The 26,135-nt window shown below is 41.3% G+C and overlaps 1 protein-coding gene across 9 annotated transcripts in view; it reads left to right on the top strand.

The window, feature by feature from the left end:
- Ewsr1 (EWS RNA binding protein 1) overlaps positions 1-26,135 on the top strand; it is a 27,930-nt gene extending 1,795 nt beyond the window's left edge. The window contains exons 2-18 of one of the 9 annotated variants that reach the window (XM_060365590.1): positions 2,824-2,860; positions 2,997-3,048; positions 5,014-5,137; positions 5,494-5,508; positions 9,394-9,580; positions 11,416-11,583; positions 13,581-13,792; positions 14,945-15,125; positions 17,859-17,896; positions 18,432-18,464; positions 18,858-18,976; positions 23,087-23,216; positions 24,233-24,355; positions 24,722-24,884; positions 25,132-25,229; positions 25,352-25,604; positions 25,743-26,135. In XM_060365590.1, the coding sequence (XP_060221573.1) occupies positions 2,824-2,860; positions 2,997-3,048; positions 5,014-5,137; positions 5,494-5,508; positions 9,394-9,580; positions 11,416-11,583; positions 13,581-13,792; positions 14,945-15,125; positions 17,859-17,896; positions 18,432-18,464; positions 18,858-18,976; positions 23,087-23,216; positions 24,233-24,355; positions 24,722-24,884; positions 25,132-25,229; positions 25,352-25,604; positions 25,743-25,782 (1,973 nt within the window). In that variant the 3' untranslated portion in view covers positions 25,783-26,135. Of the gene's footprint in view, positions 1-2,823; positions 2,861-2,996; positions 3,049-5,013; positions 5,138-5,490; positions 5,509-9,393; positions 9,581-11,415; positions 11,584-13,580; positions 13,793-14,944; positions 15,130-16,702; positions 16,941-17,858; positions 17,897-18,431; positions 18,465-18,857; positions 18,977-23,086; positions 23,217-24,232; positions 24,356-24,721; positions 24,885-25,131; positions 25,230-25,351; positions 25,605-25,742 lie in introns of those variants that run through there. The other 8 variants (XM_060365591.1, XM_021632699.2, XM_021632698.2 and 5 more) reach the window with 8 other exon arrangements.

Raw genomic sequence — 26,135 nt, 5'->3', positions numbered from 1 at the left:
AAACTCTGTCTAGAAAACAAAACAGTTTTCTTGAGCTCTTCAATTTATAAAGCAAAGCTTTGTTCCTAACAGTTTACCCTTGCTGGCTTTAATGTATTATGTAGCCCAAACCTCCAAATCTCTTCAGCTTGGGTAGTGACTGCCCTGAAGTAAGCCATTGCCTTAGGGAATAATGGTTTCCCCTCATCTTTATCTTGTAGGATAGTACCTCCTGATTATGTACAAAAAAGCAGAATTACAGTACCCAAATAACTGTCAGAAGTAGGAAAACATTACCAGCATCCTAGAATGCCTCCCCAACATCATAAGCCTTTAGCTTACTTTCTTTCGTCCTTTTTTTATTTTTATTTTTTTGAGACAGGGTTTCTCTGTGTAGTCCTGGCTGTCCTGGAACTCACTCTGTGGAGCAGGCTGACTCTGCCTCCCAAGTGTTGGAATAAAAGGCATGTGCCACCACTGCCCAGCTACTTTTTTTTTTTCTTTAAGTGAAGTCTTTAACTGCGTATTTGGACAGATAAAAACTTGTTTCAGTCGTTAAATTATCTGACCATTATCTCAGTGTTATGTTTGAGACAGTAATTTATATGTTGTATTAAGTAGATGTGGATGAGTTGTGGGGGTAATTCCTTTTCTTAGCCCACCAGATCCTTTGGTTTCAACATTGATCTGAGGTGGTCCTGTATCAGTGTTGCTCATTTTACATAACTTCTCTTGTGTAAGTCTTTTGTAAACATTGAACTTAATGGCAGTGACTCAAAAATCATTTTTTACACAGAAATCTCAACAAAATGTAGGTTGTAATATTTGGGTTTAGATGCTTTGTTAGTATATTTTACAAATGCTACATGGAACAAAACGATGTGTGATTTTTGTTGTTTCATATAAAGAATGTGACAAGTAGCCAGTCATAGTTTAATCCTAGAATATGTGGGACGGAGAGGCAGGCAGAGTTTGAGGCCAGCCAGAGCTACATAGTGTCTCCAAAAAAAAAAAAGGTGCCAGCTGTGGTGATGGCACATGCCTTTAATCCCAGCACTCCTGGAGGCAAGGCAGGTGGATCTGTGAGTTTGAGGTCAGCCTGATTTATAGAGTGAGTTCCAGGACAGTCAGGGCTACATAGAAAAACCCTGTCTCAAAAAGAGAAGGTAACCAGAATTCATGGTGGCACACATCTGTAATTTCAACATTTAGATTTTCAAGAGAGCCGTATGGGATCTTTAGCAAGTTTGAGGCTAGCCTGATCTAAATAACTAGTTATGGTCAGCTAGCTAGGTAGTTAGACTCTTGTCTCAGAAAACCTAAAAATATGTAGCATTATTGAAAATACTTGAGCATTTTATTGAACTTTTTTATTGTTGTAGATATCTTTTGGACAGTTTAGTGATAATCAGGGCTCTGAATTTAAGGTTGTAGAGGAAGTAGTCACATGAGGTCTAGAAAAGCTAAAGAGAAACCCCATTTCAGGAAAAACAGGTGGGGGGTGTCAGGGGATGAGTTCAGGAAAGGACTGTTGGCCAGGCCAGGGGATTCGTGAAGCAAGCTTTGGATTTGGATTACATGGAGTGAGTAAGACTCCTCCATGAGGAAACTGTTGCTTTTGGATGAGGGTCCACTTTCTTCTGATTGGAAAAGAAAGGACTCCTTTGTTATGTCTTAGTGGCGCTACTGTCTGAACACTAAACAAGTTATGTATTCTTGTAAGAGAGGAAGTAATTGGGTAAAGTTATTTTTTAATTGCTCTTTTTTTTTTTTTTATGCCCAAGACTTATGTAACTTTAATTCAGTGGTGCTTTACAAACTTAGGCATTTATTTTCATTACTTGACACCTCTGTGGACCAATTTAGTCCCTTTTTTGTTTTTTGAGACAGGGTCTTTTATAGCCCTGCCTGACCCGAAACTCACTATGAACCTACAGTAATTTTTCCCTAGGCCCCTCTTTGCCAGTGTTTTGGAATTCTGTTAACCTGGCTTCAGATGTATGTTCATGCTTCTAGAGTTGGAACCCATCCACACATGCCATGTTAGAGCCATGGGAATAAGCACATAACTCCTATCACTCATGTACTCATCCTTTACTTTGGCTTCACTGGGGTTTCTAGCTTTTTGTGATAGGAAGATAGAGCTGTGACTGCGGGCCCTTTTTAGAAATGACTATCAGTCATGTTTTCTGTCATTCTATTCACTGTTACTGCTTTAAGGAATTGTGGTTGGTCTTACTAAAGTGAGTTGTATCTCTGAATTCGAGGCTCTGTAGAGACCCTGATCAAAACAAAAATGATGGATGTGGTAGTGCTCACCTTTAGTCCTAGGGGTGGAAGGTAGGCAGCAGAGACTGGTGGGATCCCTGAATTTGAGGATAAGGACACTATGGTCTAGAGAATGAGTTCCAGGACACCTAAGACCATGCAGGCAAAATCTGCAAAAAAAAACATTCTAATACTTTCCATGGCTCTTATATGACAGTAAGGTTGATGCTGTTCTGTGCTCTTGGTTTCTGTTAGCCTTAAGATAATGATCACATCTTTGAATTATTGGCGGGCAGTTGAGATGTGTGTATGGTCATGGGAATATGCAGAATCTGCAAGGTCTCCCTGCCAACTCAACTCGACTTGATTTTGACCTCATTAGCTAGTACCATATTCAGACGTTGTGAGTTTCACTGGCTTAACTTAATTGGTTTGGTGTGGCGAGATGAGATGTGCTAGCTGGGACCTGTGTCTGCATATGTGTTCCCTCTGAACACTAAGAATTATTACTGTTTAAGTCATCTGTCTCCCTCCTTTCTTGTCTGGGCTAATAGTTGTTTTTCTTGTTTCTTCTAGATTACAGTACCTACAGCCAAGCTGCAGCCCAGCAGGGGTAAGTCAGCCTTCTGCAACAGTGCTTTGTCCTTCCGTTAATGTTTTAGAGGGTGAGACCGTTTGTAATTGTAAAGGATAGAGTTATACAGTCAGAGTGTTCTGTATTCAATTCTTATGTTTAATTCTTTTTGCAGCTACAGTGCTTATGCCGCCCAGCCAACTCAAGGATATGCACAGACCACCCAGGTAATCCCAAAGACAAAGATGTGTAGCTGTATCTTCAGAAAGATCATTTCATTTGGCCACTAAAACAGTAACTAGCAGATCTTTTTTTTAAACTTTTCGTACAAGTAACTAGTGGTAGTATCTAATCTTTAAAACCCCCAAAATTTTAATCTTTCACAATGAGGGTTGTAAATGAAAGCATTTTAAAGCTGGAAATGGTTTTTTGTTTTTGTTTTTTTAACTTCCTGGCCTAACAATAAACATTCCAATTTTGATTTTTCCACATATTTTATTATGCTTAAATAAATCATCAGTGTAGTTTCTCAAAGGAAGACCATCCATGTTAGGACCTTTTGCAGATTTTTTAAAAATGTACTGCATAGCTATTACATAACCTCCTAGTAGCTGCACATTAACTAGTGCAACCAGTTAGCTATGAAAATTACTGTTTCTCAGCTCTGGCCCAGTATGTAAGTCTATGTTTAAAAACCTAGGCCAGGGGCTACAGAAATGGCTTTTTGAAAAAAAGTGCTTGCCACCCAGTCTGACAACCTGAATTTGATCCCTGGGTTCCACATGATAGTTGAGGGAGAGAACCAACTCCTAAAAATTGTCCTCTGACTTGAACACATGCACCATGGTACATGTGTGCCCCTCTACCAATCAAATTAAGCAGATAAGTGCGTAAAAGCCTGGGCCTGGGGTCTGGAGAGTTTGCTCAGTGATTAAGAGCACTTGGTTACAAAAAACTTGGGTTCATGCCCCAGTGCCTACATGGAGGTTCACCACCTCCTCAAACCAGCACATGTGGTACACAGACACACGTGAAGGCAGAACACTCATACAGTTTAAATAATAATAAATGAAAATAAAAAGCCTGTACCTGGAGTTCAGTGGTAGAGTGTATGCAAGCACTGCAGAAATAAAGGGGGTGAGGGATGAGAGGAGGAATTGACCAGGAGTTGGGAATGTAGTTCATTGGTAGAATGTGTGGTGTACTGGCTCCGATATCTTAAAAAGCCAAGGATGACAGATTCTAGAAAGTATTCTCAAGAATTACTCAACTGGGTGTAGTGGCAGATGCCTTTAATCCCAACATCAGAAGGCAGAGGCAGGTGGATCTCTGATTTTGAGGCCTGGTTTACATAGCAAATTCCCAGGCCAGTACTACACAGTAGTACTCTTGTCTCAAACAAAACCAAAAAATCTTTAATTCTGGAATAATCCATGCCAAAAAAGTAGATGTTAACTGCCGTGGAAACATATTCTAGGACAGGCAGGGAGTCATGTTTCAAATCTACAATATGAACATGTTAATATCTGAAAGAACAGCTCATTCCTTATCTGATTTTAAGTGTATTGATGTCCACGTTTAAAAAAAACTTAATATACTAGCACTCATAAGTAAACATGAACTGTTCTGCTTCATTTTCTTGAAATAGAGCTAATACTTTATTTTTGTGTCATGCTGAAAAATTTGGTTCTCAAATCTGGCAAGATACTGCCTGAATTTTCCATTATATTTCTCGGTGTTTATTCTGTGTTATTACATACTTGGGCCCATCTTGCTTTTGAGAGGATTTTGGGGTTGTTTGGTTTGGTTTGGTGTTGGTTTTTTTCAAGACAGGGTTTCTCTGTAGCCCTGGCTATCCTGGACTCGCTTTGTAGACCAAGCTGGCCTTGAACTCTTCCTCCTGAGTGGTGAGATTAAAGGCTTGTGATCTCTCAGTTAACTGAGATTTTGTCTAATTATTTTAAGAACTTTTTTCTAGATTATCCAAAACATGAATGAAGTTATGTAAACATTCGTAGTTTTTAAGATAATTTGTCTTGTTTTTATGTCTTTGTTTTTGTAATTTCTTTTTATACCAGAAAGCAATAAATCTACTTTGATTCTCCAGTTTATGAACTAATAAATTAGTTCATTATTTTGCTAAATTATATAAGTCCCCTTATGAAGCTAATGCATGCATTTCTTTGGAGCAGGCATATGGGCAACAAAGCTATGGAACCTATGGACAGCCTACTGATGTCAGCTATACCCAGGCTCAGACCACTGCCACCTACGGGCAGACTGCATATGCGACTTCTTATGGACAGCCTCCCACTGGTAAGGCCAGCTTTCAAGAGACTAGGTGATAAGGGGATTTGCTGAAAGGCCTGTTACTCATACTCTTAGGTGTATGTTCTGTTCTGCGTTGACATCTGAGGATCTTTTATTCTAGGAAATTCTTTTTCCTTGCTCTTAATTCTCCTTGACGACTATGCAATAGAGTGTGGGTGGAATAAGTAAACTAACTTTTATACACTGTAATACACAACAAATTGGAACTAATGTAAAAGATTGTGCTAATGCTAAGAATGAGCCTTCTTAAACTGAGCTGCTTAAAAATCAGAATGGTTTTCACATGTTTGCTTCATCTGATAGTGTACCCTCTACTTTTTGTTTTGTGCTTTCCACAGTAGAAGGGACCAGTACAGGTTTGACTATCCTGCTCATTCTTGCATGGGAAATGCTTTCCATCTTGTCTAACCCTGTAATGTTAACCCTTAGGTGTTTTCATTTGTTTAAACCCAGACTTTCTAACATCATACACAAAGGTGCTACTGAAAAAAAACTGCTTCAGGTTCCATTTGCAGATCCATGTTTTATAATTTGGGGAAGGTTTGCTATTGAATTTCACTTTTGTCAAGCCTTAATAATATTTGCCTTCCCAAAGGTATTACTCCAACTGATTTTTCCCTGCTCCCTGAAGACTAGATTGCATGATTAGATTTATTTAAGGGAACAGACTGCCACCCTGCATGTACATGTTTGTCTGTTGTATAGCACAGGCACAATTTATTTTCTGTTTAAGCATTATGAATTGTCTTAATCCATTTTCTGTTTTAAGCGTTACAATTTTTTTTAATCCATAGTGTGTTTTAAACAATATCATTTCAAGACACTAAAAAAGGAAACTAGTCTAAGAATACATTATATGGAATTTGTGAAAATGTAGTTTTTTTTCCTGTGGAGTGCTGTATGGTATAAGAAAGGGTTGGAGATATAAAGACTACATCTTCCAACTATCTGAACTTCCCCATATTATATTGGTTATTGGAAACATTCTTGGCATTTATCTCGTCATGGATTTCATGGGAAGAACTTGCTAACCTATCTTAACTACTCTGTAGGGATGAAAGTTTTTATCTAACCTGATGTAGATGTGGAGAGAATCAAAACTAAAACTAGAACATAATGACTTAGATCTAGCCTTTGCTAGCTCTAACCCATTTAAGACCTCATAAGAAAGTGATTTAGTAGAAGGTTCAGCAGAGGCAGCCTGATCTACAGAGTGAGTTCCAGGACAGCCAGGGCTCTGTTACATAGAGAAACCCCGCATTGAACATTTCCCCCTCCCCCCGATTGCGAGCTCAGAAATTATAGAACGTTATAAGCAAAAATAACAATGGCTTTAGTGAGTCAGGGCTTATAAATGGTAATAAGTTTGTACATCAAGTAATCCTAAGGTGCCTCTGATACCTCACTCCTGCCAGCTACTTTTAAGCTATAGGAATCAAAATTAACCCTTACGATTTAAAAAGGAGCCAGTGAGTAAGAAGCAGGATTAGACACATTTTTCTGTACCCCATGCTGCCTTTATGGGTAATTTTCAGAGGGAATGCATGGAAATATATTGTTCTCTTCTAGGATTCTAAATGAAGCTCCAGAAGAAAGGTACTATATTTATCTGCATCTCATACATGATTAAATTACTCTCTTTCTAAAGGTGTGTGCCACCACACCTATTCAGCCAGTTCTTAAGCTGTAATTCCTGCTGTTAAATGTAAACAAAATCTTTTGTACAGTGTGTCTTAACCGCCTTTTTCTTTGAAGAAATCACATAGATATACTGTTAGTCTCTTGTCAGTGTTCTGTTGATTTTTGTTTGTTTGGCTCCTTACGTGGATGCTGCAGATTAATTAAAAGACTACTCTAGGGGGCCGGAGCAATGGCTCAGTGGTTATAAGCATTGGTTGTTCTTCCAGAGGACCCAGGTTCAGTTCCCAGCACCAACATGGCAGTTCACAGCTGTCTGTAACTCCAGCTCCAGGGGATCTGGCCCATTCACAGATACATACATGCAGGCAAAACACCAATGCATGTAAAAATGAAATTTTTTTTTTTAAAAAAAAGACTACTTTAACACTGTTATCTGTTACTAAAATATTGCTACAACAGGCTCTCTTACTGCGGTTTAGAGATAAAAGTTACTGTCTTGATCAGTTTAGTTTGGTTTAATTTTTGTGAGTCTTACAAGTAGGGAAAAAATCCTATAAAGAATAATTGGATAGGTAGACTTTAATTGTAGTTTAAGTGAGTGCTGTGTATAGTTAACTTCAGAACTTTGCAAAGAACTTTTAAATGCATAGTAGTGGGGATGTAGCTCAATAGGGTGCTTCCCTAGCATGAATGTGAGGTTCTGGGTTCTATATCTAATGCTACAGAGCAAAACAAAACATCTCAATTCACACGAACAATATGCCAACTCAGTTGTTTTAGGACTGTCTTGTGAAATATATTTATTGGTTTTCACCAGTTTAGATGGGAAACTACTGTCTTTGTATATAATTTTAGAATTTGTATGTTTGAGAAGAAAAGATTATGCTACCACAGGTGATATTTTAGATCAAAAAGAATTTGAGCCAGGTGTGTTGGCACAGCCTTTACTCCTAGAGGTAGGCTGGTCTGTGTGAGTTCAAGGCCAGCCGGAGCTACAGAGCAAGTTGTAGGAAGTTGAGCTGGTCATGGTTGTACATGTCTAATCCCAGAAATCTGGCAGTTGATATGGAAGACAAGGGATTACAACCAAGCTTGGACAAATTTAATGATACTGCTGCACGCTCTGTCTCTCTCACGCTTTTTTTGGGGGTAGGGGGAATAACTTTACCTAGTCCTAAATGTAAACTAAACTAAGTAATCTTAGTTCAAGATGTTTTAAACACTACAACTTTTTGTTTTGCTTTGTTGTTGGAGGTTTTTTGTTTTTTGGAGATGGGATTTCTCTGTCTCCAGGCTGGCCTAAAACTCAGAGATCCATCTGCCCCCAGAGTGCTGGGATTAAAGGCATGTGCCGCTACTGCCCAGCTGGGGGTTGTTTTGTTGTGTGTGTGTTGTTTTTAGGTCAGTTTTTTTTTTTTTTTTAATTTAAGACAGGGTTTTTCTGTACAGCCTTGGCTGTTGCCCTCACTCTGTAGATCAGGCTGACTTGGAATTTAGAGGCCCGACCTCCCGCTCTTCCTGAGTGCTGGCATCAAAGGTGCACGCCGCCCCACCTTGTTGTTTTTGTGTTCAACAAGGCTCTGTGCAGCCCAGGCTGCTTTGGAATCTGTGGTTCCAGAACGTTCGGATCACAGGCATGCAGCCCACATTCAGAACTTTTCATTTTTGTAAGACTTGGTTTCTTCTTTGTATGTGAATCTTAGCATCTGAGCTAAGCTCTCTTAGTGTATCACTTAGTTGTGCTTGTTACTGTGAAGAAGGTAAAGAGCCGGTACCAGGAAAGGTTGTGAAATCTGGCACTGCTGCCTTAGTGGCAGGTTTTAGTGCTTAATCCAGTGCTGTGTCATTTGCCCTTTACCTCCCTGCCTAGGACATTTTAACTCGTGCTTTGAGGGGTTTTATTTGTTTAATTTTAATTAGTTGAGAAAGTGGGTTTATAATCAGCAAAAGCCAGCACTGTCTCCTATCTAGTTTATTCACATGGGGGCAGAAAGAAGCCTTTTTTTACAGAATCTTTTTTTCTTGAGGTAGGGAATGTAGCTTAATTGGTAGAGTGCTTGCTTAGCATTCATGGAGCCCTGGGTTCCCCAGCACCACATAAACCAGATATAATATAATACCTGTATTTCCAAGGCTGGAGGCTTGAGGAGGGGGTCAGAAATGGAAGGTTATCTTCCACCTAAGGAATTTAACACCAGCTTAGGCTACATGAGACCCCTATCAAAACAACAGTTAACCCACTTCACCTCTTATATATATGTTTTGAAAACAGAAAGAGTACTTAAGACTTTAAATACTTTGGGGGTTAGTGAGATGGCTTAGCAGACAAAGGCACTTGCCGCGAACTTGTTGACCAGAATCCATGTAGTAGACGAGAGAACCAACTCCAAAACTTGTCCTTTGTTTTCATACACTTAATAAAATGTAAATAAATAAAAAAAATTTAAATAATTCTTTGTTGCTACTTTTTCTGCAAGAAGCATATACTCAATTTTGTGATGCTTTAAAGTGATCAGTTTATAAATTGTTTTGGTAATAAATGCAAGGCATCGTTCTGACAGAGAGGACTTGGAATCTGATCCAATTCTCCTTTGTTATAGGTTACACCACTCCAACGGCCCCCCAGGCATACAGCCAGCCTGTCCAAGGATATGGCACTGGTGCTTATGACACCACCACTGCTACAGTCACCACAACCCAGGCCTCTTATACAGCTCAGTCTGCGTATGGCACCCAGCCTGCCTACCCAGCCTATGGCCAGCAGCCAGCAGCCACTGCACCTACAAGGTAAGGCCATAGTTGCCCGCTCCTCTGGTGTGTCAGCTTTGGCTTTGAAGGAAAAGGTAACTGTACACCTAGACTGTCCATGACACACTAGATATTGACTGTTCTCACAGTCTTTACAGAGCCCATAGTGCTAGAGCACACGAGACAGATACTTTGACGAAAATGGTGCTATCTGAGGGTCAGAAAGGAGGAATGTCAGCTGCCTGGTGTTGGGGGGAAGGCGGAAGCTGTTTTGCTTTCTAAACATAAGAAAATTGAGTGTTCTCTCGCGTTGTTTAACCACCAATAGAATTCTGTTTTTGAATATTTAATCTTTGGCTTAATGACCCTGTAAATTGGTAACTGCTTTCCTTTAGGAAATAATGTGGTAGTTGGTAGATAGTACACGGTGGGTTAGAAGTAGTGCATGACCCAGTTGTCAGTAAAGGATATTTCCCTATTTGGAAAGGTCAACTAATAACTGCCTTAGTTGATTTCTCCTATGTAGTAGTTTGGTAACCAAAAGTCATAACTGGGTACCCAGCTATGTGATAAATATGAAGAGTCCAATGAAGTTCATACTCCGTAGCTGGTTAGTATATAAGTGGTATATACTATTACTTAACAGAAGATTTCAGGTCTTTACTTTAGACAATGCACTTAAGTGGCTTCTGCATACAGTCTTGAAGGAACATTGAATTCTGATTTGAATGAAGACTTTTTAGGGAATAACGAGATCAACTTGTAACCTAGACTTTTATCTGCTGTAGAGGTAAGAAATTAGCTCTGGCAAAGACTCGTGAAATTACTTCTAAAACGCACAGTGAGTAATCAGAGCCACTTGTAGTTAGTATCCAGTAGGCAGCCTGTAAAGTAGTTATATTCATTTAAATGCCTGGTTCCTAGGAGGCTCCATTGTAGTTGACTTAGGTATTGAGAATTTTATCAGATGCCCAGTCTCATGTGATGCTGTAAGGTTTTCAGATATTAGTTGGGTTTTGATAAGTCATCATATTATGTCATCCTTACCCCATCTTTCTTTTCTGAGCTGACCATCTGGTAAAGCAGCTAGCTAGCAAGTGATCGCAAGTGGCTATACCTTTCTCACTGGAAAGAGGGAGTGTACAACTCTGTAACCCATTTCATCTCTGTGAAGAAACAGTACTTGTGCATCCGCTTTGGTCCACCTGCTGATTGGGCTTGAAATAGCCTTAGCTTAATTCTGCCACTGCCTTGGTATAAACTGTTGGGACCACGAGGAAGTGGGGATTCCTGAATTTCTGTTGGAATTAGAATTGATTTTTTTTATCTTTTAAATGAGGCTGCTTACTAGTTAGTCTGAGCTTAGAGTGGGAACATTCACATCCCTGTCTTTTGGAGACTGGTATGGCAAGGTTAAGTTAATTTACGACAGGCCAAATTGGGAAGTGTCTTTTCTAGTCTTGTTTCTAGTAAGTGAGTGAACCTATAGATCCTCAGGGTATAAATCTGTGATCTTATAAATTACTCTTAACTTTAATTTGCATTGTTATCAAATTTCTTGTCTTCAGAAGTTCACTTTAAAAAAGAAAAGTGTTAGCCTCCTCCCTCCCCCCCAGTACTTACTCATATTGGCAATGATGAAATTTCTAGTAGTAGTTGTTAGTACAGAACAAATGAAGTAAAGAACATTGGTAAAACTCCCTTAGTGTTCCCTTCCAACAAATACTGATGGGTTGATACTGGGTTTTATTTTATTTACTTTATTTTCAAGCTTGAGCTTTACATTTCCTGTTGGCTCACAGAACTGTGGGGTTCTTAACTAGGTGTTTGAGGGTTGTTGAAACTAAGTCTTACTATTTTATTTCTTCTTTTAGACCACAGGATGGTAACAAGCCCGCTGAGACTAGTCAACCTCAATCTAGCACAGGGGGTTACAACCAACCCAGCCTAGGATATGGACAGAGTAACTACAGTTATCCCCAGGTGCCTGGGAGCTACCCCATGCAGCCAGTCACCGCACCTCCGTCCTATCCTCCTACCAGGTCAGTCTCCTCTTTGGCCAGTGACTCGTGATGACAAAATAACGGTTTCTTTTCAGGTTGTTGACTAGCTAGTATTGGCTTCCTTGGGTAAGATTTGCTTTCCGACTTGCCCATAATAACTTGACCACATATATGGTTAATATTCAGACCTTGGCCTTGGGTTCCCGTGCCTGGGATCTAGCTAATAACTGTTCTCTAAATACTGACCCAAAAACTTCAGTTTTGGTCTTCTAACTTAGAAGTATGAGAAAGAAAAGAATGTTTGAAACCATTTGTAAAGAACCATAACAACTATCTGTCAAATGCAGTCACCACGGATAAAGTTAAGGACAAGACTTCCTCCCTACTATACTTCATAGTGCTGGGGAGGGAATTCAGGCCCTTGTGCTTTGCCGGGCAGGTACTCACTCTACCTTTGAACTGTTCCAGCTCAAGCTCCCTTGTCCTTTATTTTCTGTCATAACCATTGTGGCTACAGTGTCCAATTTTGGTTTCTTTAAATAAGGAAAACTGCAAGTTTTCTGACCTACATCTCATTTGAAGTAATTTTCAAATGAATTGACAGAACTGTGTCTTAAAGATTTAGTTTAATTTGCTTAAAAAGTTCTGTTCCCTTGCAGAGTGGGCCCATACCTGTGGCAGTTGTCCCTGTCCCATTGAATCGGTATACATAGACTGAATTCTAACAGCTCTGGAGAGCAGTAACAAATGCTTAGTTTAGTTGTACATATTTATGGTTTGAGTCTATCCCCCAACCCCCCTGAAGGATTTCTCTGTGTGGCCCTGGCTGTCCTGGAACTCACTGTATACAAGACTGGCCTCAAGCTTAGAGATCCACCTGCCTCTGCCTCCTGGGAGCCAGAGTATTGGGATTAAAAAGGCGTGCTACTATGCCTGGCTGTCAAGTCTTTCAAGGTTTATTTTTAGTGTTATGCATAGATTGCCTGCTGGGTAGTTTCACAAAGACCTAACACCTTTTATACAGCATCGTAAGGTTTCTTACTAGTCTTGTCTTTATTCCTAGATTTCTAACAATCAAGTATGTTTGTTTGAAAGGTTGAAACTAAAGCAAGCAATTTCGAAGCTGAATGAAAATACCATTTCGGGTATTACATATAATATGTGTTCACACTATATTGCCAAGCAGCTGCTCCTAAAGAAAAGCATAATCATTACTCAACTCAATAGATGACTGGACTAGAACACTTGCCTAGTGTGTGAGGCTTTAGGTTGGAGCTTCAGGGCTGCAAAAAGAAAAGGCGTTCTTTTTTTTTTTTTTTTTTTTTAAGATTTATTATGTCTACAGTGTTCTGCCTGCATGTGTGCCTGCATACCAGAAGAGGGCACCAGATCTCATTGTAGGTGGTTGTGAGCCACCATGTGGTTGCTGGGAATCGAACTCAGGACCCTTTGGAAGAGCAGCCAGTGCTCTTAACCTCTGAGCCATCTCTCCAGCCCCGAAAAGGCGTTCTTAAAACTGACTGCCCCACTTGACTCTTCGTCCTTCCTTCAGTGTCTTTTTCCCACTTCTTAGTCGTCTCTAAGTGCATGTGTACATATTCTGCCCATGTGCGCTTCTCATTGTTTTAAATGGGGGTTCTAAACTGCAACTCAGTGTGCACATAGGTTTTAATTCTCTATTCCATTTAAAGCTTTATTATTGTAAGTTTAAAAATACTGCCTTGCCATGCAGTGGTGGCGTATGCCTTTGGTCTTAGCACTTGGGAGGCAGAGTTCCAGGATAGCCAAGGGTACCCAGATAAACCCTGTCTCAAGGGGGGGAAAACATGCACACACACAAAAATGTTGCCTTAGACAGACAGTGCTTCGCACCTGTAATCTAGCCCTCAGGAAGCTAAGGTAGAAGGGTCACATATAGGTGGAGAGTCCTGGCTCGATGTCGCTGTTAGGATGCCTGTGAATGTCTCATGTTTGGGGTCTTGTCAGAAATAACATGTTTTTTTCTCTTTCCTGAAAACTTTTGTTTTTTCTTTCAGCTACTCCTCTTCACAGCCGACTAGTTACGATCAGAGCAGTTACTCTCAGCAGAACACCTATGGGCAGCCGAGCAGCTATGGACAGCAGAGTAGCTATGGTCAACAAAGCAGCTATGGGCAGCAGCCTCCCACTAGTTACCCCCCTCAGACTGGATCCTACAGCCAGGCTCCAAGTCAATATAGCCAACAGAGCAGCAGCTACGGGCAGCAGAGTGAGTTTGCTAAGAGAGAAAACCAAGTATGAGTGGTTATGCTTGGAGCTTTTGGAAATGGGGAGTGCTTGTTACCACTGTTTGCTTCTGGACTCCCGGATGCGAGTATGAGCCAGAGCATCCTGGCTCATAGTCTGAATGCCTGAGTAGGGACACTGAGCAGGGTGGACGCAGGGCTGAGGGCTGGCATTCTTTAAAACCTGCCTTAAATCATGAAGAGAAAGTAGGAATACAGGTGTAGAGGTCGACTGTAGTTCTTGATAGCCAAGTAAAAACTCTGTGCTTTGGTTTTCTGTGAGTCCATAAAGCAGAGGGAGTGAGTCCTCCTTACAGAGTATTATAGTTTGGAGGAATTTTTAAATTTTTTCTTTAATTTTACATATGAGTGCTCTATTTTGCATATACATCTGCATGACAGAAGAGGGCACCAAATCTCATTATAGATGGTTGTGAGCCACCATGTGGTTGCTGGGAATTGAACTCAGGACCTCCGGAAGAGCAGACAGTGCTCTTAACCTCTGAGCCATCTCTCCAGCCCGAATTTTTAAAACTTTGAGAGATGATTAGGGGTAGAGTTGGTTTTTGTTTTCTACTAGGGACTGAGCCCCCTCTGTTTGGAGAAGCAACTTAAAATCCAAAAGCATTTTCATTTACTATTTGTACCTCAATTGTTGCACTTAGTAAAATTTAATTTCATGGTAGCGTGGAGTTTTTAACCCTGACTCAAGAAAAAGAAAAAAAAATCTGTGTGCTCCTTTTTTTTTTTTTTTTTTTTTTTTTTTTGACTGGGGTAACTAAGGCTACCTGCTGTAACTTAGCCCTTAATATGTCAAAGCTGTAGGAAACTTGGCTCTACTTTTGTTTCTGGGAGATAGTGCAAAGAAGCTGCTTTTGGAAACAGCACAGAAATCTATAAATGTATTTTTCCCAGAGGAAACATCCTTTGGAAGTCGTTTACTATAGTCTAGCTGTACAAGGCTGTATATACTTAATGAACCAGTAGTTCTTTAAGAGAGCCCTCTGGTAGAAGCACTTCTAGCACAGTACATATGTAGTTGCTTGCAATTGAGAGTTCCCTGATTCCGAAAGAAAGGATGTCAGGCAGTAGTGTAAATGCTGGCCTGTGGCTTACAGATGTGACTCTTTCCTCAGGTTCATTCCGACAGGACCACCCCAGTAGCATGGGTGTTTATGGGCAGGAGTCTGGAGGATTTTCCGGACCAGGAGAGAACCGGAGCATGAGTGGCCCTGATAACCGGGGCAGGGGAAGAGGGGGATTTGATCGTGGAGGCATGAGCAGAGGTGGGCGGGGAGGAGGACGCGGTGGAATGGGGTAAGAGCAAACCTTTTCTCCTTTTACCTAATTGTGTTTCATCCATAGGGTTTTCAATGGAAAGAAGGGACTGAAAGACATAAGAAATTTATTCCACATTTCCATGGACAATCTGTTGAGGTCAAGCCATCTTCTAAAACATGGAAATGTCATTTAAGTGGCAGTTTTCTTTTTTCCCTGCCAGTAACCTTTGTTGGGTTGGGGTGAACAAAGAATGGTTTTGAAACTAGAGCTTTCAGTCCCCTTCATGGTTTTCAGAGGTGAGAGAGCCTCTTTGGGTAATAGATTTGGGATGGAACACACACAACCCTTCTAACAACCCTAGGTTTTAACTAATGTCCTGAACGGTTGTCTTGAAATACCTGGTGTATGTACTGCAGGAAAAGAATGCAGCTGTTTTCCAGTGTTTGTACCCAGAATTGTTGAACATGATGAAGACTGGCCCCATAACCCTTTTAAACCATGGCCTGAGGTGCCCTGATACATAGTTTAAGTTGGAGCACAGAACAATCCTAGTAACTTTCTTACAGAGTAATGTATATGACTATAGCATCACTCCCTATTGGAGATTTTAAAAGTCTAAATTGGTTTGACCATTGTGATTGATGGCACGATCTGGTTAGAAAACTGTTTAGATCAGTAACGTGACCCTGCTGCCTCTGCCTACCCCTCCCTCCCTCCCTCCATCCCTCTTCCCTTTCTGGTGTCTATACTTTGATGAAGGTGAGGTATGATGTTGGTGGTTAACATAATCCAGATTTAGTTATGTGTGTGTTCTGTCCCTATATAAACTAGTTAAAGAAGTTATGCAGAATATTGTAGTGATAATAAATTTGATTGGGGTAACTGTTAAAAGAAATATGAGCAATTCTTACTTATACAAACAAACTTCAAAACGGATTAAGTTGACCTATTCACTTACTAGTAAATTTCTGTACTACTAAAAGATAGTTAATGCTTTGTTTATTCTGCATAACTTGAATAAAAAGTCTTCAGTGAAATCTTTATTGGAAAAAAAAGGTCATTTAATAACATGCAAATTTTTATAAATAATTTTTGACAAAGTAAAATTGGACTTCTGATTTGGAGAATATCATTCCATTATAAAGGTTTCACATTATGGGTGTTTTGAAATAGATATAGACACTTGAAATTACTATCATCACGTCTCAAATCACCTAGAATTCTTAGTATTTTTCAATTGCAAAAGCAATTTGAAGTTTATTCATCTTAATACTCCAGAAGTAATGATTCTACTGACTTTGTTAGACTGCTATTAGAGGGGCCCATCTTTCTGGATTAGAAGTCTCTCCTGGAGCCATAGAAGAGATCATGGCCTACCCCATAGGTTTTTAACAGACTGTGAAGCAGTCTGTTGAATCCTCGGGGACAGGACACGGGGCAGCTCCCTTTCCCCTTTTTTATTGTGGTGTGGTGATGGTTTTCAGTGTCTGCTACAGGTAAGGCGCTCAATGTTGTTAACATGCCCTTTTTCATTGCCTCAGTATTTTGATATTTTCATTGGCTGTTAAACGTGGAAACTTTTTAACATGCTTTGTCGCATTTATATGCTACAGGTTACAAAGTGAGAGCCTTGTATACACTTCAATACTTAAAAAGTACCCGTACTCAGTACTCAGCCGGCAGCATAATGAAAAGTGGGACTAGACACGGTGTCCATATGGAGAGGAAAAATATACATAGAATATTTTAAACAAAATGTATTCATTGTATAAATGGAATCCTTCTGTAACTTTGGTAACTGCATACTTGTTGTTTGGTAATGAACCAGAGGAGGTATAATACTCTAGAATTGTGTAACATTAAAGTGTAAACTTTGTGTTTAAAGAGAGAGAACATTTTATGGTGTGTACTTTTAAAAAGGAAGCAAAGCTGCATGCAACAGCTTGAAAATGTATATTTAGGTATTAAAGGTGCAATACTGGTTAAGAAAACCTCAGGTCTTCCCACTGGGGAGCTGCCTTTATTTAATCCTAGAAAATACTGCCCCCTCTCACCCCCCCTCAAAAAATCCACAAGTCATATTCTCTCTCCCCTTTGTATAGTGTGTATATTGCCATAGTCGTCTTAACTGGTATGTCTATAAAGTTGCACCCCCAGTCCGCTGAGCCTTGGTATTTGTTGTAAATTCTCCTTTCACAGTAAATGTTAAATCCATTAGGGCCCGGGACTGTATGGCTTTATGCTGAAGATTGGCTGGATGCGTCCTCTGCTGTGTGTTGTAGATATTTAATGTGTTTTGTCTCCTGCTTTATTACACTGTGACTTGTTAGGAAGCCTAGGACCTCATTTGGCTCTCCCTAGAGAGAGGTTGAGGGTGCACCTTTATGAACATGGAAAGGTTCATGCCAGCAACTGTTTCCGCCTTCAGTTTCTACACCAAGCTCCCCTGGTGTTTCAGACGATGGGGTGGATGTTTGGGATCTAGGGGGGGTTTTTCTTCCTTAATTTGCCAAGTATTGCACTATTAATACCAGCCCCTGACATGAAAGAAACCAACCACACTGGTGTGTACAATCAGAAAAGCAAGGTTGTATATTAAGGAAATTTGAGCAAGCTGCCCTGAAGAAAGGCATAGTGACAAGATGAGAGAGATGCATTGTTTGGAGATGTGTTTAGCCAGTGCCCTTCTTCCCCACGAGCCCCGCCAAGGCTCAGAGCGGTACTGGCTTTTAAAGGGAAAGGCCTTCATTTCTTCGTTTATCCCCCCAGCAGCGCTGGAGAGCGAGGTGGCTTCAATAAGCCTGGTGGTAAGTTTTTGAGTATTACCATGGATAGTGTTTAAAAAAAAAAAAATACAGTCAGTTTTTTAGAAAACTATAATTTTTACTAGTTTTCATAAGTGGTTTAAAAATGATCTGTACAAAAGACACTAATGGGTACTGCCGGCATTGTCTTAGGGGTAATAAGGTTAACCTATGGTTACAAAACAAAGGGTAACTTGAAGTATTGAGCAACTGCTTCTATAATATGGGGGAAAGTTCAGCTTTAATTTGGTTTATGTGGAGGAGAGGTTTTTGACTTTAATTTAACACTAATTTGGCACATGAAGCATTGAGAGTGTATTTGGTTAATGGTTTAGAAACGAGCAAAGGAAAAAAGAAAACCCTAGCAAACTTCACAAACGCTAAAGGGGCACTGCTCCGTTTTTAGCAGTGCGGGTCATTTTGAATTAATGAGTCCCCATCAAATGGTGGTATAGTAGATAGCTGTGTGTGTTTGTAAGGTTTGTAGCTTGCAAGGCTTACACTAACAATATTTTATATGATCTTTCCTGGTTGGCAGGACCCATGGATGAAGGACCAGATCTTGATCTAGGTAACTCTAAATTCGCGAACGTTACACTGTGCTATTTTGACTAAATGCCATAGATGCAAGAGTTTGGCAGCGCAGCATATTCATAGCAGCAGGCTGATCCCATTCTTGGTGAAGACAGTTTGGGACTTTTCTTTTAAATTGTTTTAAAGTAACCAAAAGGTTCCATTTTATTATCAGTATGATTGGTAGTTCTCTTGCCTTTGTGATGAGTACTGTTTGATAATAATGTCCAGTTGCTTAAGAAGCCCTTCTTTTATTAGCTGGCCCTGATGGGACATGCCTGGGAGATTGAAAAGAGGATTAGGAGTTTGAGGCCAGCCTATATCCAAAAAAAAAAGAAGCCACTATTAGTACAGGGCGGTAATTCTGTTTTTTTCTTACTTTCTCTGGAAGGCCTTCCAATAGATCCCGATGAAGACTCTGACAACAGTGCAATTTATGTGCAAGGATTAAATGACAATGTGACTCTGGATGATCTGGCAGACTTCTTTAAGCAGTGTGGGGTTGTCAAGGTGAGTGGCTAGTGATCAGATGATCTAGCAGAAATTAAGCCCACAGAACACATTGAGATACTTGAACCATGCTAAAAAATTGTTACTGAAATTCCTGGACTTCCTTGTCAACACCTTAGGGTTTACTCCTTAAAACACTCTGCCTTGGTACAAGACCCTGTGTCAAGAGCTGGGAGGTGTGTGGCCCAGTGATGGGCACTTGCCTGGCATGCATAATGCCTAAGGCCCTTAGGGCTACAAAATTGCTTTCCTTACTGTTTGCTAGGTTATTGTTCATTTTTTAAGACAAGCTCTCATGGATTTTGGCTTGACTCACTGTATAGCAGAGGATGGCCTGATCTTTCTGCTTCTACCTTACAGTCTGGGTCCACCATACCCAAGTTCGGGCAATTTTTGTAGATGAAAAATGCTAAGCAGCTGATGGTTCTGTTATGCAAGTCTGCTGTTCTCTTTGTAAATAAACTTATCTTTCTCTGTGTGTGTTTTTTTTTTTTTTTTAAGGTAGGTCTTTCTTATTCCCTGAATACTTAATAACTTGGAGACTTTTTTTTCTCAATGTATCAGTTGTTAAAATGCTTATAAAAACACTAAAATATACTGTGTAAAGTAGAGGGATATTGAAATCTTAATGGGTTTCCCACTAAGAGTTGAAACTTTGTCAGGTTCACCCTCACCTGGTGGCTCATGCTTGTAATCCCAGTGCTGGGGGAGGTGGTTGTTTTGTTCGTGTGAGACAGGGTCTCATATAGTTGCAGCGGGCCTGCCACAGAGATCCGCCTGCTTCTGCCTGCCTTCCTAGTGCTGGGATTAAAGGTGTACACCACCCCACCCGACCTAGTATTCTCCAGTCTCTTGGCATATAACAGCTGAATTCTCCTTCAGGGTGAATTTTATTTTCATCTCTAAAAAGATGCATTTTCAGAAATATTTTGTTTCATAGTCCTATTAAGCAGCCAGATTGTGAGATGAATACACTAGTGAATAAGGGAAGGTATTGTAGACGCACCTGTCTGGAGGCAGAGGCAGGGCAATCTCTGATTTCGAGGCCAGCCTGATCTACAAAACCTATCTCAAAAAACAGTATTATTTTATGTGTATGAATTTTTTCTGCATGTATGTGTGTGTACTGTGTGTATGCTTGAAGTCAGAAGAAGGTATTAGTTCCCCGGGACTAGAGTTCCAGATTGTTGTGAGCTGCCATGTGGGTGGGTGCGAAGTCCTCTAGAAGAGTTCTTAACCTATAGACCAACTCTAGCCCAGCATAGATTGGGTGCTAATCCTGTGTGTTGGAAGGATCTTCTTTCAGCCTGCATCTTGTTCATGTATTTATTTTCTTTTAATGACTAGAAGTTGTTTGGTTTGGTATTGTGGTGCTGGTGATGGTTTGAGACAGGGTCTCTATAGTCCTGGATGGCTTGGAGCTGGCCATGTAGACCAGTCTGATGATCCTGCTTGTGTCTCCCAGTGCTAGAATTAAAGGGGTGTTGGTAGCACACCTGGCTGTTCTTGGTTCCTTGTTGGCTTATTCTCCTTTTCCCTGTTTACAGGCCTGTTGTGACATCTGTTGAGGTTGCCCTTGCATGGTGTTGACTGTCTGGTGCACTCGGCCTTGATTTGTCCTACAGCTTTGTTCTGCGGCCCCATAGCTAGGAAGTCAGGTTCTTCTGTGCTTTCTCTTTACAGTTATTCTTTCAAATGTATGTTTGTGTGAATGTGGGAGGGTACATGCATGATCCACAGAGCCTCTCTGGAGGTCATAGGGCAACTTGTGAAGAGCCGTGTCTCTCTCCTATGTGGGATCCATTGCATTGTCTGACCTGTGTATGTGTTTCTTGAGTGTGTGGCTGTACCCCATGCATGTAGGTGCCCAGGGAGGCCAGAAGAAGGTGTCGGATCTGTCATGGAGCTGGAGCTACAGGCAGTATTGTAAATTGAGTATAGGTCCTCTGCTAGAATACCAGGTATTCTGTAAGATTTCTCTGCCTGTTTGTGCATACACACACATTCACCATATAGTGTTGACATTTTTCCTGTAGCCTTAATTACCCTCTCTGGGGAAAAATGGAACCCCACATTCCTGTGCTTATATTTTATGTTTAAGATGTTGGTTATTAGTGAGTGTGTTGCACCCCCTAAACCCAGGCAGATCTCAAGAGTTGAGGGCAGCCAGGGCTAATTAGAGTGTGTCTCGGTGCATATATGGAGGTCAAAGGACAACTTGCAAATTGGTCAGTTCATCATGTTGGAGATCCAACTCAATTGAGCTTGGCAGCATGTACCTTTAACTGCTGGGCCATCTTGTCAGCCTCTGTGCTAGGCCTTTTAACCTAGGCTATCCTCCTACTTCCACATCCCAAGTATTAGAGTTAGATGCATGAGTCACCTCGTCTAGCTGCTTTTGTTTGGTTTTTCAAGACAGGGTTTCTCTGTGTAGCTCTGGCTGTTCTGGAACTCAGAGATTCACCTTTTTGGGTACAGGGATTTAAAAGTGTGTTTGTGTATAGAAAGATAGATGGAGACACAATTGCATGTGTGCACATACAGGTCAGTATCAACTGGGGTTCACTCCATCAAGTTGGTAATTTGTTATCCTTTATAATAAAAATTTCTTGGGCTGGGTAGATTGCACAGTAGTTAAGAGCAGGAATTGCTTTTTACAGTTAATTGCAACTCCAGTTCCAGGGACTCCAGCACAAATGCTGTACAGACATACATATAGGCAGAACTCCCATTCATGAAAAATAAAAAGATTTTAAAAGTGCATTTTCTCATTCATAACAGGCTTGGATAGATGGCTCAACAGTTAATAGAGCACTTAATGTTCTTTTTCAAGGACTCAGTCTCAGTTCACAAAACTCAACAGCCCTCTGTAACTACAGTTCCAGGGGATCTGATGCCCTCTTCGGTCTACTGTTGATACTGTATACATGTGGTATACATACATGCATGCAAGCATTCCTAAACATAAAACCTTAAAAAGGCATTTTCTTGTTCATATGACAGTGTTGCTATAGTTTTTCATAATGTTTTGTGGTTTTTAATGTTATTCATGCATGTATTCTTTTAGGTGGTTTTATTGTTGTTTGTTTAGTTGAGATCACATTCCACTTCTTATGCCCAGTCTGTCCTGGAAGCAGCGATCCTTCTGCCTCACCCTTCTGAGTGCTGCGATTACGGGCATGAGCAACTAGGTCCAGTTTGCTGCCACCTCAGCCCAGTGCAGTGGCACACTTCTGTAATCCCAGCGCTTGGGGAGGCAGAAGCAGGCAGATCTCTGAGAGTTGAAGGCCAAAGTGAGTCCAGGACAGCCAGAGCTACACAGAATATCCCTGTCTCGAGAAACAAACAAGAGCGCTTGCTTCTCTTTCAGGTGGCCCAGGTTTGTTTCTCAGCATCTTTATGTTGGCCCGCAGTGGTGACTCAAGCTCCAGGGGATCTGATACCTTCTGGTTGGTCTCTGAAGGCTCACACACATACATAATCTTTTTAAGTCTTAATGCCTACTGTCAAAGATGGCTCAGTAAGATAAAAGTGCCTGCCACCAAGCCTAACGATAGTATTATTTTATGGATGCAAGTGTTTGGCTCAAAAAAAAAAAAATTTTTAGAGCCTTTTTCTTCCTTATTTTTGGGCCCTATAGAGAGCACTCAACTAGCCAGGCAGTGTTGGCACATGCCTTTAATCCCAGCACTTGGGAGCCTTGGCTGTCCTGGAACTCACTTTGTAGACCAGGCTGGCCTGGACCTCAGATCTGCCTCCCTGGTGCTGGCATTAAAGGTGTGTGCCACCACTGCTTGGCTTGCTTTTGATTTCCTAATGTCTGAGATGTAAAGTTCACCTAAGTATCTATTTATTATAGATGATGAGGGATTAAGTTTTGATACCTAACCTTTTAGTAGACCTAAATCTGCTTGTGGGATGAGACTGCCATTTTTGGCGTCTGGTTGTATTGGCCTTGGCTGCCAGAGATAGGCCTGCCTCCTGAGCACTGGGATTAAAGGTGTGGACCACCACAATCTGTGGGACTTCGTGTTGACAGTTGTGGGTACGTAGAGATTACTGTGAACTTTAAGCTCGTTGTTACAGTCCAAATTGCTGCTTTATGTGTAGATGAACAAGAGAACTGGGCAACCCATGATCCATATCTACCTGGATAAGGAGACAGGAAAACCTAAAGGTGATGCCACGGTGTCCTATGAAGATCCGCCAACTGCCAAGGCTGCAGTGGAATGGTTTGATGGTAGGATATACTCCTCTGCTCTGAATTCTGCTCACTTGGGGACATTTAGGAACTTAAAACAGTTGCATGTGTCATCTTCCAAGAAAGAAAGTATTGTGCTAAAACACCATTCTTTGGAGTCTAGAAGCAGGAGGGCATGATTGTCTTTTCCTGACGACTGTGGGATGAGGGAGGAATTTGAACACTGAAACAGTGAGCAGATGCACTCCATTATGGTAGTTGGTCACCATGTGCCTCTTCTACTGTTAAAGGGTACTAACACTGGCCTTGGGTCAGGACCTTTATTATGTGTTTACTGAATAACCACCATGGGTGAGCTGCAAGTACTTCTCTGAACCGATACGAGAAAGTATAGAAAACCTTCCAAAGAAACATGTCAAGGATAGCTGAGTAATAGCCTAATATGTTTAGTTTCTAGCACCATGAGGGAGACACACAGGAGTAAAGCATCTTAGCCAATGTACATTTGCAGTTGTGTGCTAAGCAAACACTCTACCACTGAATTTTCCCCCCTCTGCCGTTGGTGTCCTTTAAGTAAAGTTTTCATTATGTGGGCAGGCTGGTTTCATACCTGGCACTGCAGAATTCTAGAATTACAGAAATGTGCCACATACTTACCTTAAATGAATATCTTTAACAGCTTTTGTTCTGACCTCACCAGTAAAGTTGTTGGGTGTTTTTTGCGTGTTTCATTTTACTTTTCTGCTTGTTTTGAGACAGTCTTAATGTCCAGACTTACCTCAAACTCCAAATGTAGCTAGTGATGATTGTAAAATTTGGGCTTGGCTAATTGGCTGCCATGCCCAGTTATATGCAGTGCTGGGGATTGAACACAAGCTTTTGCACAGGTTTAGTTTACCAACTCTGATACTTCTCCAATCATACCAGGAAAGAGCCTAGAGCTATGCTTCAAGATTTGGCCAAATTCAGTAAGGTGAAATCTGTTGAAAAGTAGCTGCTTGTAGAGGGAATAGTTGGAAAGTGAAGATCACTGATGATCTGTTACCTTTTTCCAGGGAAAGATTTTCAAGGAAGCAAACTTAAAGTTTCTCTTGCCCGAAAGAAGCCTCCAATGAACAGCATGCGGGGTGGCATGCCACCTCGTGAGGGCAGAGGGATGCCACCACCACTTCGTGGAGGTATTGGGTACTTTCTTTTAGCTACTTTGTTGTTACTTGATACAGGATTAGTTTTCTTTTTGTTTCTTTCCAGTAATTTTTGCCCTTGAAAAACTTAATAGAACAGTAAAATAAGGTGTATAAAATTGCTGCTGCTACATTGAGAGCCAACATTGTATGTTTGTACAGTATGAGTTAACTCGTTAGAAGGGGTGCAAATTCCAGGGGACCTCTACCTGGATGTCAATTTATTTCATTACATGAAAATGCCATGGTTGGAGGCTACCTGAAATCACACGGAAAGAATAGCATACATGGACAACACCAAGCCTGTGGAAGTTTCTTGTAGCAAAGTTGCCACAAAGAGGTGACTCTTTGTTATTGCAGGTCCTGGTGGCCCAGGAGGTCCTGGAGGACCCATGGGCCGCATGGGAGGCCGTGGAGGAGACAGAGGAGGTTTCCCCCCAAGAGGGCCCCGGGGCTCAAGAGGGAACCCCTCTGGAGGAGGAAATGTCCAGCACCGAGCTGGAGACTGGCAGTGTCCCAATCCGTATGTACTTCTTTCAGCAGATTGATAACTTGCTAGTGTTGTCACCCCATTCCCACTCTGGGACAGGACTTGGGGGTCGGGCTGAGTGGGCACTCTGGTGCTTCTGGGGGTGCATTATTGCCTGAGATGTCTGCAGATCCGTGCATTTTGTGCCTGGAACCCCATGATTGTGTATACAGTGTGGTATGAATCTCTTTACCTTCCGTAGTTCCACTAGTGATTTCTGTTGTGATACAACTTTATACAGGGGCTGTGGAAACCAGAACTTCGCCTGGAGAACAGAATGCAACCAGTGTAAGGCCCCTAAGCCCGAGGGCTTTCTCCCGCCACCCTTCCCACCTCCGGGTAGGTACAGGTTTCCTGGAACACCTCAGTTTCCTGGTGATTGAATAGTGTCTGCTCTCGGAGAAGGATTAGCAGATCAACTGCAGTGTATCCTCAGAGCCTCACACTCTTCCCCACCTTAGGTGGTGACCGTGGCCGAGGTGGCCCTGGTGGCATGCGAGGAGGAAGAGGTGGACTTATGGACCGTGGTGGACCTGGAGGAATGTTCAGAGGTGGCAGAGGTGGAGACAGAGGTGGCTTCCGAGGTGGCCGTGGCATGGACCGAGGTGGCTTTGGTGGAGGAAGACGAGGTGGTCCTGGGGGACCGCCTGGACCTTTGATGGAACAGATGGGAGGAAGAAGAGGCGGACGTGGAGGACCTGGGAAAATGGATAAGTATGTGGTGGGAGAGCACTGCCCCTTCCCAGCCTGTGCTACAGTGAGTCGTAGGGCATCTGGGGCCTGTGTGAGCGTCCTCTGTCTGGGTTCCCTGTTTCTTTCTCGTTCTAACCAAAGCGTCCCTTTGCCTTGCAGAGGCGAGCACCGTCAGGAACGCAGAGACCGGCCCTACTAGAGACCTGCAGAGCTGCATTGACGACCAGATTTATTTTTTAAACCAGAAAATGTTTTAAATTTATAATTCCATATTTATAATGTTGGCCACAACATTATGATTATTCCTTGTCTGTACTTTAGTATTTTCACCATTTGTGAAGAAACATTAAAACAAGTTAAATGGTAGTGTGCTGAGTTTTTTTTTTTTTTTTTTTTTCTTTTAAAGATGGTTGTTTTAAGACTTAACAATGGGAACCCCTTGTGAGCATGCTCAGTATCATTGTGGAGAACCAAGAGGGCCTCTAATTGTAACAATGTTCATGGTTGTGATTTTTTTTTTTAAATAAAATTCCAAATGTTTATAAACTGTCA

The sequence above is a fragment of the Meriones unguiculatus genome, chromosome 12 (assembly GCF_030254825.1).
Source record: "Meriones unguiculatus strain TT.TT164.6M chromosome 12, Bangor_MerUng_6.1, whole genome shotgun sequence".
Lineage (NCBI taxonomy): Eukaryota > Metazoa > Chordata > Mammalia > Rodentia > Muridae > Meriones > Meriones unguiculatus.
Note: the sequence above shows the minus strand (reverse complement) of the source record. Positions and strands in the feature narration are given on the sequence as shown.